Source organism: Octopus bimaculoides, chromosome 24 (assembly GCF_046866305.1).
Source record: "Octopus bimaculoides isolate indiv1 chromosome 24, ASM4686630v1, whole genome shotgun sequence".
NCBI classification, from domain to species: Eukaryota; Metazoa; Mollusca; class Cephalopoda; order Octopoda; family Octopodidae; genus Octopus; species Octopus bimaculoides.
Genome location: NC_142951.1, coordinates 23,723,310 through 23,736,090, shown reverse-complemented (window position 1 = coordinate 23,736,090; position 12,781 = coordinate 23,723,310). Strand labels below are relative to the sequence as shown.

At 37.0% G+C, this 12,781-nt stretch overlaps 1 protein-coding gene across 10 annotated transcripts in view; it reads right to left on the bottom strand.

The window, feature by feature from the left end:
• The window catches only part of LOC106882575 (striatin-3), a 267,291-nt gene that overhangs the window by 55,462 nt on the left and 199,048 nt on the right, over window positions 1–12,781 (bottom strand). For all 10 annotated transcript variants that reach the window (XM_052976853.2, XM_052976854.2, XM_052976856.2 and 7 more), the window contains 3 exons: window positions 7,139–7,270; window positions 5,149–5,221; window positions 1,226–1,373 (listed from right to left, as the gene is read on the bottom strand). In XM_052976853.2, the coding sequence (XP_052832813.1) occupies window positions 1,226–1,373; window positions 5,149–5,221; window positions 7,139–7,270 (353 nt within the window). The remainder of the gene's footprint in view (window positions 1–1,225; window positions 1,374–5,148; window positions 5,222–7,138; window positions 7,271–12,781) is intronic.

The window sequence follows — 12,781 nt, the reverse complement described above, 5'->3', positions numbered from 1 at the left end:
ATAGTAGAGCAGTAGAAGACACTTGTCCAAGGTGCCACACATTGGGACTGAACCCAAGATCACATAGTTGAGAAGGAAGCATTTTAACCATTCTGCAACCAGACAGAATACACACACACACACACACACTCATATATTACATGTAAAGGTAATGAAATGGTATTGGCATTGTGTTAATAGTAGCAGACCAGAACTTGTTGAGCCTTTCTTTCCAAAAACACAAAGTGACACGAAGACAAAAAGCATCAGGAGTCAAGAAAAGAAAACACTTCAGTTACCTTTATATGTAAAATATCTTTGTAAACATTTCAATGCGGTCATGTACACTAAAACACACACTTGTAGATTGATGTGCATACATATACATACGTATACACATACATACATAAACACACAAATATAACTATACATATAATTATATATACATACATATATATATGTGTACATATATATATGTGTGTGTGTGCGTACATATATATATATGTGTGTGTGTGTACATATATATATATATATATATATATATATATATTATATACATACATACACACATATATATACATACACGCACATACATATATACACACACATATATACATACACACACACATATATATATATACACACACACATACATACATACATACGCACACATATATATATATACGAGACCTTTGGAAATGTGCTGTGCGTGAGAAGACCCGGCAAGCCAAGTAAGATCGTTGCCAGTGCCCCTGGACTGGTTCTTGTGCGGGTGGCACATGAGATGCACCATTTTGAGCGTGGCCGTTGCCAGTACCGCCTGACTGGCTCCTGTAGGATTTTCGAGCGAGATCGTTGCCAGCGCCCCTGGACTGGCTTGTGCGGGTGGCACATAAAAGACACCATTTCGAGCGTGGCCGTTTTCGTGCGGGTGACACGTAAAAGCACCCACTACACTCTCTGAGTGGTTGGCGTTAGGAAGGGCATCCAGCTGTAGAAACTCTGCCAAATCAGACTGGAGCCTGGTGTTGCCATCCGGTTTCACCAGTCCTCAGTCAAATCGTCCAACCCATGCTAGCATGGAAAGCGGACGTTAAACGATGATATAAATGTAACTTATATACAAAAATACATTGCATGTATAAATATTAAACACTAACACACACACACACACACATACATACACAAATAAACAAAATCTTGAGTTGGGAGGTGAATCTTTAGGTGAATTATGTATGATATTTACCCCATTCTGTGCCATCTCCTTGGCTGCGAGCTTCGCCAGCACCTTCACCGCTCTCAGACACTAAAAAATCAAACTCTGCAAGTGCTTCTTCAGTTTCTGGGTTTGCTAATACATCTTCCATGCCAGCCATGCTCTCATTTCCAATGCTCTGTAGAACATAACAAAAAAAATTTAAAAATTAAAAATATTAAAAAAATAATGATAATAAATTAAAATAAAAACAATAATAATGAATAAAAATAAAAACACTAACAATAATAATGATAAATTAAAATAAAAACAATATCACAAAGTTTAAGATTAGTCAAGAAGTAGTGAATATATAGAATTGTATTATCCTATAAACTGCGCAGTTTCAAATAAATTTGAGATTTCTCTCAGTATTTAGCTAAGGGTTTTGACCCAATACCAGGTATTGGAACAAAAGTTGGCTAAGCCTGATACATTAAAAAAATTACAAATAAAAACCTACAAAAGCAGATATTATTCAGTCTCATATTGTGACTTTATAGTGTTTCTTTGGAACTATACACCCATTTTATGTCAGGCCAGATAAAATATAGAATAAAAAAAAAAGAAGAAAGATCTGCTGCTAGTAATTATATAAGCCAATAATCAGGCCTTTGGTGACTGAACTGGTAACACCTCCCTAGGGTTTCACCCATGCATATGAACAATGATGGACATTCTATCAGAACCAAAAAAAAAAAACTATATTTGGTGACAGGGGGAATTAACTCAATACGGAGTCAACAGCCATCCATCAAACTACAAAAGGTTTTGAGTTTAGCATTAATGACTCTTTTGGCAACCTTTGCACCTGGTGGTCCCTCAGTCATACTAGCTTTGCCTTTCCTCTGACCAAGTGGGGACCTGTGTGACGGAAGCCTCTTGATAAGTGTGAGAACCACCAAGGTGGTTAAAATCAGTCACGACGAAGATTATCATTTCTTCTGCATTGTTGGAAATGATAGACATATGCCATTACTTAAACTCTCAAGTTGTTTGAATTCTATTCTAAAATATTTGTAATCCTATCAAAAAAAGCCACACAGTATGTCCCATTTCTTGGACAGTAGCTTAATTCTGCTGTTTGAGATATTAATATCCTTACATTTACTTTTAGTTTTTTTTTTGTTTTTTTTTTGGAAACCATGTTACCAATTATATGAACATCACATGTGTCAATACATTTATGCAGCATTACAAATGATTACTTTTCAAGAACTTGGCCACTAAATCAGGTTTCCTGGGCAATACCAAGTATTCCGTTAGAGGGGACAAGGTATTGTCCACATCAGTATCTTATCCTCCAAGGAAAAGAGTCGCTTCCTCTGTACCCCTAACTTGTTTCTGAAGTAGAAAATGCACAGATAGTCAGCTACTAGACCAACAGAGTAGAGAAACCTCAGCTGATTATCAGACCAAACATGTACCCAGTTGACCAGCTATCAAGGAATATGTGTCCACTCAGTCAGCTCTCATTGCAGATGTGTCATAACTGGACAGTTATCAGGTAACCATTTGGTATTTATCAGTCTACTGATGGTTAAAAACTGAAAATATCATGGCTATAAAGAAGAACATAAACTTGAAAGTATCCAGAAAACGAAGGAAATATTTGCATTATAAAGTAGAATATGTCCAAACTATAAAACAGACTATAACCAGTTGGAAATCAACAAGTGTTTAACTAGCAGCAACACTACAAAAATCAAACCACAATTTGAAAGTGGCTTATTCTTTACTTTTCAGATTATGAATGACAAGTGAACATATCTAATTGGTCAATTATTGAGCAAAGGTCCAGTTAGTTGCCAGTAACAAGGCTATACAAAACTGGTCAAACTATTGGTCAGCTATGTGGCTACATAACTTTGTTAGCTATCAAATCATGGAATAAACATAAAAATGCCTAGATGATCAAAATGTCTAGCTTAGTTATCTGATAAAGTAATGAAAGTCTCCAGTTGGCCAACCAGTCTTGTATAGGTATGTCAAACTAACAATTACTGTCAGAGTGCTATATAAACAAATATTAGATAGGTTAACTAGATATTTTAGTATGGTCCAATAGATAATGTACTGAACTCCAGTACAAAAGGAACCAAATTGAATTCCAGTTAGAAAATAAAAAATTTCCCAGCTCACCTTGTTCTACAATTAGAGTTCTTACGTATAAATAGGTAAATATTGGACAATTACTGCTGAGTGTTAGCATGGCCTAGTCAATAGCAGATATGGAAATTTGAGTAATGGTTAAACAGTAGAATTTAGACAACTAGAAAATTAGGTTCAAGCCCAGGTACCAGCAGAGACTGTTGCTTTATTTTTTAACTTTTCCATCCAATTAAATACAATTATAATTTAGTTAATTCGAATTCAATCCCTTATTACAATTTTTGATGTTTAATAGTTCAATCTGCCAGAGAGAGAGAGGGAGGGAGAGAGAGATTCATCTTAGATCACAATAACAAGAACCAGTTTTTGTTATAGTTGTTGCCTAGCCTGATCCAGCAAAAGCTTTATATAAAGACATTCCAGTCATGACCATCCTATCTTTTATTTAGAAAGTGTATCTGGAATTGCTTTATCTCACATGTCCTTTTTTTTTAATACAGTTGGAGAGAATTTGAAGATTTTACTGCCATATCTGGAAGGGTGGTTGCTGCCACATCTAAAAGATTGGTTAGCATACAGTCAACCTATTCTTGGCAAGCTGCTTGATCTTGCAGACACTGCCTGATCAGCTTGTCGAGTTCCAATGATACACCAAGGGGGTGGAGTGCTAAATTTAGATTTGGTGAGGCTCTAATCTATAATATGCATTAAGGCTTCTTGATAAAAAAAAAATTATACCAGATGGTTTTATAAATAAGGAAAACATACTCCTTTTAATTATTTTGAGATGTCTGTAGATTTGTAAGGCTGAAAGATATAAAGTGTTTAGCACTGCTGGGGGTGGGGGGAACGACTCCCAGCTCAATCTACATACAGTTGAAAGATCTCAATTTTAATCAAAGGCGTTTTTATATATTTGTCATTTCATTCAAGCAATGGACTTGAGGTTGTGGATGAAGCAGTGAACTTACTAAGCAGCACTACTGGTGCGTTTGCAGTAATGGTAATAAAAAGAAATATTTAAGCAATATTTTATTCATGTTTCTAAATGAAATTGTCATTTATCAATTGTTTTTAACCGTCTTCTTAGACATTATAAACTATTCTCTTCCTCCCACACACAGACACAGATGATAACATATTCAGTCATATGTGACAGGGAAGAGCTATTTTAAAACAGATGCAGATTGCAAGGATTGCTAGACTTTACCAGTCATACAACACTGACTATTAATGGAGCTGTTGTGACACCAATAAACCAATTGCAATTAGTGTAACACCACCAAGCCAGTCAGAGTGAGTGTAACACTAGTCAACCAATCAGGAAGAGTATAACCCCAGTAAGCTAGTTGCATGGGTGTAACTTCAGTTAGTCCATTGGCATGACTGTAACACCAGTTAGCCACTTAAAGTGAATGTAACATGAGTTAAACAGTCAATATGAGTTTAACAGCAGTTAGCCAGTAGGTATGAGTGTAACAACAACAAGCAAATGGGAGTGAGTGGAACTCCAATTAGCCAGTGTGGGTGAGTGTAACACCTGTTAGCCAGCCGTTTCAACTAACACCGAAGGCAGAACATCAAAATGTCCATAAATTTTCACAACAGAAGATAATTATAAGACATTATTTCTTCATGTCATACAACATTACTTAAAATCACTTCAAAACTAATTAAAGGAACAAACAATTAAAACAAATGAACAAAATTAACTAGTTTTCAACAAGAGAGAAAATCTTTGCTTGTTTTTTGCTTTTCGTTTTTTTTAAAAGATTTTTCTTCATTCTGAAAATGTATCGGACCTTAAACTTCCTCTGTTTTTCTGCTCTTTCTTCAGATTCATCATCAGCAGAAATGCCATCTTCATTCTCATCACTGGAAGTAAAAAGTAAAGAAACAAAAGTTAATGGAAAGATATATAAATAAAAAAATTAAAAAAAGAAAGATAAATAGTGGGAAAATGGTGGGGAAATTCACAGTGAGACAGTGGGAGAGGAAATAGTCCCCTTTTATTGCACACATAAGATAGGAACACAGAAGAGGGGTAGGATACACCAGTGCAGAGTGTGATGGGAGACACTACTGCACTCTGTTGGTGTATTTTCACTTCCCCTCTCAATTCCTATCACTGTATATACACTCACTTGCTGTCATAACAGTTTCAACATAGAACAAAATCCAAAGAAAATGATAATCTTAGTCAACAAAAATTAATCCAAAGAGTTTGGAGAGTTGATTTGACGTGTGTATGGGTTACAGATGTGGTTTTGGATGAAAGTGAGTATATCTATCTACTGTCTATACACACACACACACACACTATATTATTGACCAGCTTGTAGAAAACAATAAAACATTTACTGGTGGTGGGACTCTATACATTTAGTAGAGTATAATTTACTGATAATACTGAAATGACTGGGACTTCAAGTTCTGCCTTAACAGCCTGTTCAAATTGAAAGGCCAGAAGTTCAGGCTTAAAGTCAGCTCCACTTGACTAAGACAGTGTCTGCTACTGAGGAGATAAAATCATGCAGAAACACCCTCTGAGTTCACTGATGTTGTTTGGAGCTCAGTTTGATGTTTTCACACGAAATGAATACGGAGAGAAATTTTTCTCCTAGACAAAATCCTACAGCAAATACCTCTCAAATTCTAGCGTGCAGAAACATGATGAAATTAATATACACATCTTTGTTCATGTTCATTCATTTTACATCTGCTAGTATGGGTAAGATAAGTCAGTGAGGTATTGTTTTACTTCCTGATGCTAACCATTACAGGTCTTTCAAGTAAGGAGTTTCTCTCTTATTTTAACATGGTTTTGGAGACATAAAGTCAGCAAGCAATTTTCGTTGACAAAAGAAATGCTTTCAGATGAGAACTGGTATGTGGAAACTGAGAAGAAGCCTATTGTCTTAGAGTACATGGCATTCCACATCTTCATTAATACCCTCTTAGCAAAAATTGGGTGGAAGAAAAAGTGTCTTTCTTTGCAGTCTTCAGTTGAAAGTCTCATAGTTTCAACCGGCACTGTGTAAAGAACAATGGAATGGAAAACTACCTCACTTAGAAAATGAGTAAGAGTTGGAGACGCTACTATGTACCAAATTTCCTTCACAAAAGATTGGTAGTTGAATATAAAGAAAAAAAGAGCTTTCTTCTCAAAAGATGAAGACACTAACTTCGACAAAAATTATAATTTTATTAGTCACTACTTGTTCATTAATTTCTAGTTAACAGCAATAGTGTAAATGATTGAAATGAAGTGGAATAGTTTAATTAGCATTTTTGATATCCATTCAAAGATAGCAGTACAACAGAGGCAGACCATAAACATCATATGCAGTTACCTAATACACCTTGAAATGAAAGAATACTGTTTGTCTGGTGAGAGAGAATAGTGGGTAGATCAGTGGTTCTCAACCATCTTTTGTCGGTGGACCCCTCCGATTCCTATTTTATTCGGGTGGATCCTAAAAGCCATTCAATGTTTAAAAAAATTCTCTTACGTTTTTATAATGAAATATCATTAACAACTGTGTTAAAAACAATCGTTAAACTATTTTGTGTATTGTACAAGTATAAGCAATTTGTTGCATATAAATTTTAATATCAAAATCTTATATACAGACCCCCAAAGGTTCATAAGGACCTTGGTTGAGAACCACTGGTTTAGATAAAAGAGCTAGCTAAGCAATTTAGAGAGAGAGAGAGAGAGAGAGAGAGAAAGAGAGAGAGAGAGAGAGAGAGAGAGAGAGAGAGAGACTCATGTTCATTTGGGTACAGTACCTTAAATTGTCGTCTTCAATTTCCACAACATTATCTGTAGACAGGAAGTCAAGTGTGGCTAACACAGACACTTCACTTTCTAAAAGTGAATTCTCTACAAGGGAGGCAGATGACCTTACTTTGGATGGTGGCCTGCAGAAAAAGAAAAAAAAGAGAAAAAAAGTAAACATGTGCAACCTTTAACCCTTTTGATACCAACCCGCCTGAAACCACCTCTGGCTCTGTAGTACAAATGTCTTGTTTTCAAAATAAAGTTCTGAATTAAAATCTTCCACCAAACCTTAGTCACAATTTATGTTCCTAACACTAGCTTAATGATAACTAAGTTATTTTATTAAATTCTTTGTAATATTTATAATTAATTGAAAGAAACACAGAGCATCTCTCCAGAAATATGGTAACAAAAGGGTTTAGACATTTATATTAAGCCATACAAAATATAGTTTTCTTAACCAAAGTGCATTTCATTGGCAGTTTTTCAGCATGTTATAAAAGTGCAATTTTCAGCAGCCGTTGTAAAAGTGGTCTTCCAGCAGCTTCATAAAAGTGCACATTTTCAGTAACTGCATTAAAACTGCAATTTTCTGAACAACCATTGCAAAACATTTTTTCTTTTTTTGCTTGCAGTTGTTATTTAAGCAACCCTTTCAACAGTCATTGTAAAGCACAGTTTTCCAGCAGTTACTTTTATAGAGAACAGATTTTAATAGCAATTTTTTTTATCAGCACAGTGCTTAATGTTTTGAAGCTCCATACCAACTACAGCCATGTAACCTAAAAGATCTACATACAACAGCAGTAGCAGCCACCACCACGGGAGACGTATATATACAGCACTACCACCATGACCACCAACAGTTACATGGAAGACATACAATAGATAAGCTAACAAGAGGGTCACTGCACAGTCACTCAACATGCTAGAAACAGTAGCTAAACTTCCCTTACAGCAAAGGGTACACTAGACAATGTAGTCCTAGATATACAAAAACACAGAAAAGTTACAGTTGAAACATATTTAATCATAAACTTGAGAAAACCATGGTTGACCAGGTCCAAAATAATAAAGTATGAGAAACATTGTTTGAATGTTTCCCAACATTCATATTTTTACTGTATCAAGAACCAATTAAGAGCAGGTAAAACAACACCAACAAGAAAGGAAACTTATCACCAGTCAAAAAAAGACTGTTCTCTATGGCAAACAGCCAAAATTTAATCACAAGAAGGTTGAGAAAAAATAGTAAAGACAATCCTTTGTAGTATGATGAAATTTTGGTGAAAATAGAGACAGAAGTCATGAAATTATTACTCATCTCTGGTTGATTGTCATGAAATTTCATAACTGATCTGCTAATATAAAGGTATGCAAGTATTTTGAAAATATCTCACAGGGTGACAAACCTGCCCTGCGTAATTACAAACAGCCCTTTGGCAAGGCACAGCACCTATTCAGACACCCTGCCATGGATATGGTGAAGCTATGGGACTGCAGCATGGTGGATTGTGAAGAGGTAGCAGAAGAGCTCAACTGAGGCAACAGTGCTTCTTACATTGATGCTGAGCAGAGGAACCCTAGAAGATCAACAGTCAAGATCACCAACCTCTATCAAGTGAGTAACTGCAATGCATCCATAGTGTGTGTGGGGGGGGGGGGGGGGCATTTGTGGTTGTGCAATCAGCTGAAAGATTCACTATGACTCAAGCTCACAATTCAAATTCATAATAATGGAATTGGATGGTGACAGTGAGTCATGAGAATCTGCAAAAGCCATGGAAAAAGTTTTACTGAGGTCAGCTCAGATCCAGCCAGCTGACCTATATATAACCAAAGATGTTCCAGTGATGGTCATCAGTCTTTTTATTCAAGAAATGTATCTTGGACTGCATTACCTAATAATGTTTACGATGGCATAGTGCAGATGGAGGGAAACTTAGCTGTTGTTTCTAACAGGCTGAGTAACAACAGAGAGGCCTCTTCATTAGCTCGAGTAGAGTAATGTGGCAGGTTTTTTTTTTGTGTAGCCCCAGGTCAGTCCTGACCAAGAAGAACTAGCATCAAAGACTTTGGCTATGGCCATCCCATCTTTTTCAGAGTGTATCTAAAACAATATACCCATCCTTAAGTGTAATTTGATGGTGATTTGACTGACATTTCTAGCAGGTTGAGTGACAAGTTGTTTGCTCACTTGTTTACCACTCTTGTTTGTTATTAAAATGTACAAATAAGACTAGTGTAGCCTAGAAAGTTAAGGGGGGGGGTTAAGTTTTAGGGGTTATACATCACATGTTAAGTTGCTGTGAGCTGGCTCAGAAATTAGGAAGGAGGTGCTATAATAAGGAAGATGTGGTGTTGTATATTATGGAGACATCACTTTGATATCACACTATAATACATAATAAAAGGTCAAAGAAAGATCACCAGACTACAATGCCTGTACTGCTACAGTGTCAAATACAATACAGAGAATTACTAACAATGATAATAGAACAGGGATTAGTGTGTGTTTGTTTGTGTAGACAAACACACATAAGAGGGTTGTACCAAAAGCAATGCAAAAGTGGGCAATGGCTTATTTTATTAACTTTATAAATAGGCACAGGCATGGCTGTGTGGGGAAGAAGCTTGCTTCCGGGTTCAGTTCCACTGCATGGCATCTTGGGCAAGTGTCTTCTACTATAGTCTCGGGTCAACAAAAGTTTTGTGAGTGGATTTGGTAGACAGAAACTGAAAGAAGCCCATCCTGTGTGTGTGTGTGTGTGTGTGTGTGTGTGTGTGAGAGAGAGAGAGAGAGAGTTTGTTCCCCTTCTACCACTTGACAATCAGTGTTGGTGTTTACATCCCTGTAGCAGTTTGGCGAAAGAGACCGATAAAATAAGTAAAACAAAAGAAAAAGTACTGGGGTCAATTCATTTGACTAAAAATTCTTCAAGGCGGTGCCCCAGCATGGCCGCAGGCTAATGACTGAAACAGGTAAAAGACAGAAGATGTAGGTTGTTCAAACTGCACATTTTCTTAGAGTAACTCTTTTGCCTCTTCTTCATTGTAGGTTCCTAGAACTACCAGTTGACAGGAGGAATGCAGGTTGTTTGACGTCCACAGCAGAGAGGTTGCAGGTCCTTTACAGAGAAGACACCTATGACAAGAGCAATGTGCACAGATGGAGTAGAAGCTTAGAGAAAAGGAAACCAACACTGAAGACAAACTAGGAAATGGATCATCAACTAACAACCAATTGCCAGGGAATGGACAAATTGGTTCACACAGACAGAGAAGTCACAGGGCATTACAGAAACTTGTGGGAGACTCTAAGTATTGTTACTGGAAAGTGTGTGCAAAGGGAATTCCTCAGCAGTTCCCAACCTGATTTGAAGAAGAAAGGTGGAAATTTGCTCTGATCTGCTTGGAAGTGTTTGAAGTCAATGAGGACATGCTTTTGGGGTTTTTTTGCCTTTGCTGTTTTGTCTTTTTTTTTTATCTGGTGACAGGGGATGAAACATGAGCATGGAATGGTGTCTCTGCCTCCTCCTTGTCATCATCATCATTTAGCATTCATTTTGCATGCTGGCATGGGTTAGACAGTTTGACTGGAACTGGCAAGCCGGAGAGCTGCACCAGGTTCCAATCTGTTTTGGCTTGGGTTCTACGGTTGCATGGCCTTCCTAACTTCATAGAGCATACTGGGTATATTTTACATGTCACCAGTAAGGATGCCTATTACATTTCACCAGTACAGATGCCTTTTATGTGTCACCAGCAAAGGTTGTCTCTTCTCTAAATGCTAAGCAGTACAAAAACCACTGACTGACACACAAACTTATAATGAGTATTTTGGTGGATGACTGGGCATCATTCTCAAGCAGCACATTGAGATATTCAAAGTGCTAAGAGAAGCTATTAGGAGAAAAAGACTGCACAAGAATCTGAAAATGCTCCACATTCACCATGATACTATGTGACCACACACATCTTTGGCACTGAATCAGGCAATTTCACTCACAGACTGGGATAATCTGAGGCGATGGAAGATGGCTGTCCAACGTGCCATGTAATGGAGTGGGAATTGGTATAATATGATTACAAAGTAAACTACTTGATGGCAAAGTCATACCCACACCTGTTTGTGTGTATGTGTGTGTGTGAGCACAGAATAGATATGTTTATGTACATATTCATGTATGTGTGTTTTGAGATGTATAAAAGATCAAGAAATAAAAATATAAACTCAACGTGTGCATGTGTGTATGTATGTGGAGGTGCTGAAGAGTTCCTGGCTTTAAAGGTATCGCAAAAGGCCTTGTGAGTTCTTTTACAGGGCTTAGAAAAACTGAAGGACTTCTGCACAATAAGTGTTTGAATCTGAGAGGGGAATATGTTGAATAAAATCATAATTAACTGATTCTCCTGTATTTTCTTTTACCTAAAGCCATGAACTTTTCAGCACCTACCCCTCATATATATATATATATATATATATATATATATATATATATATATACACACACATACACTCAAGAAGTCCTATCCTCCACAGCAGAAGCATTAATGCCAACTCCCTCCTGATGCAAAAGACTGGCCTGCAAGAGTCTGCCCTAGTGCCACACAAAAAGCACTCATGCTGGCACCATGTGATAGTGCTTGTGCCAGTGCCACATTAAAAGCACCCAGCACGTACTGTAAAGTGTTTGGCATTAGGAAGGGCATGAAGCTGTAGAAATCCAACCAAATCTCCTGCTCTAGTAAAACTGTCCAGCACGGAAAACAGACGCTAAAGGATGATGATGATCATATATATATATATATATATATATATATATATATATATATATATATATATATATATATATATATCTAAAGATGTTAAAGCAAATATGCATTCCCATCATTTATGTCTAATTTCTCCCACTTACATATTGATGCAAGCAACATACAGCCCTTTTCCTATGCTACTGTTATTTTGTTAATTATTCTATGACATCCCTTCGTATCCCCCACCTCTCTCATATTTTCCCACCCGCCCTGCCATTTTGCCATTTTCTGACTTTTTTCTTTTAATCTGTCAACTCTCTTGATCCATTTCCTTTCTGTCAACTTCCTCTCCCAGCATCCCTCTTTCCCCCCTCCCCCCACTTCCAATCTGGTCTCCCACATTCCTTTTCTATTTTGTTATTTGCTTGCTTTAATCACTTCTCCTCCTGCTATGCTTTTCTTTTGCTTATGACTAACAACCAGTATTTCATCTTTATTCCTCCTGCATTGGATTGGTTCATTTATATTGTTTTACATCATCTTAGTTAAAATGACTGAAGTATTTTCTTCTTCTCTTGTCCTAGCCGCTCAGGCATAATCATATTGTTTTGGGTGTTCTTCATGTTCTCATTGCTTTAATATAGTGTAGGCCAAAAGTCACGCACCAAAACATTTGACATTTTATTTTTATTATGTTACTCTTTACTCTTTTACTTGTTTCAGTCATTTGACTGTGGCCATGCTGGAGCACCGCCTTTAGTCGAGAAAATCGACCCCAGGACTTATTCTTTGTAAGCCTAGTACTTATTCTATCGGTCACTTCTTGCCGAACCGCTAAGTTATGGGGACGTAAACACACCAGCATCGGTTGTCAAGCAATGGTGGGGGTGGGG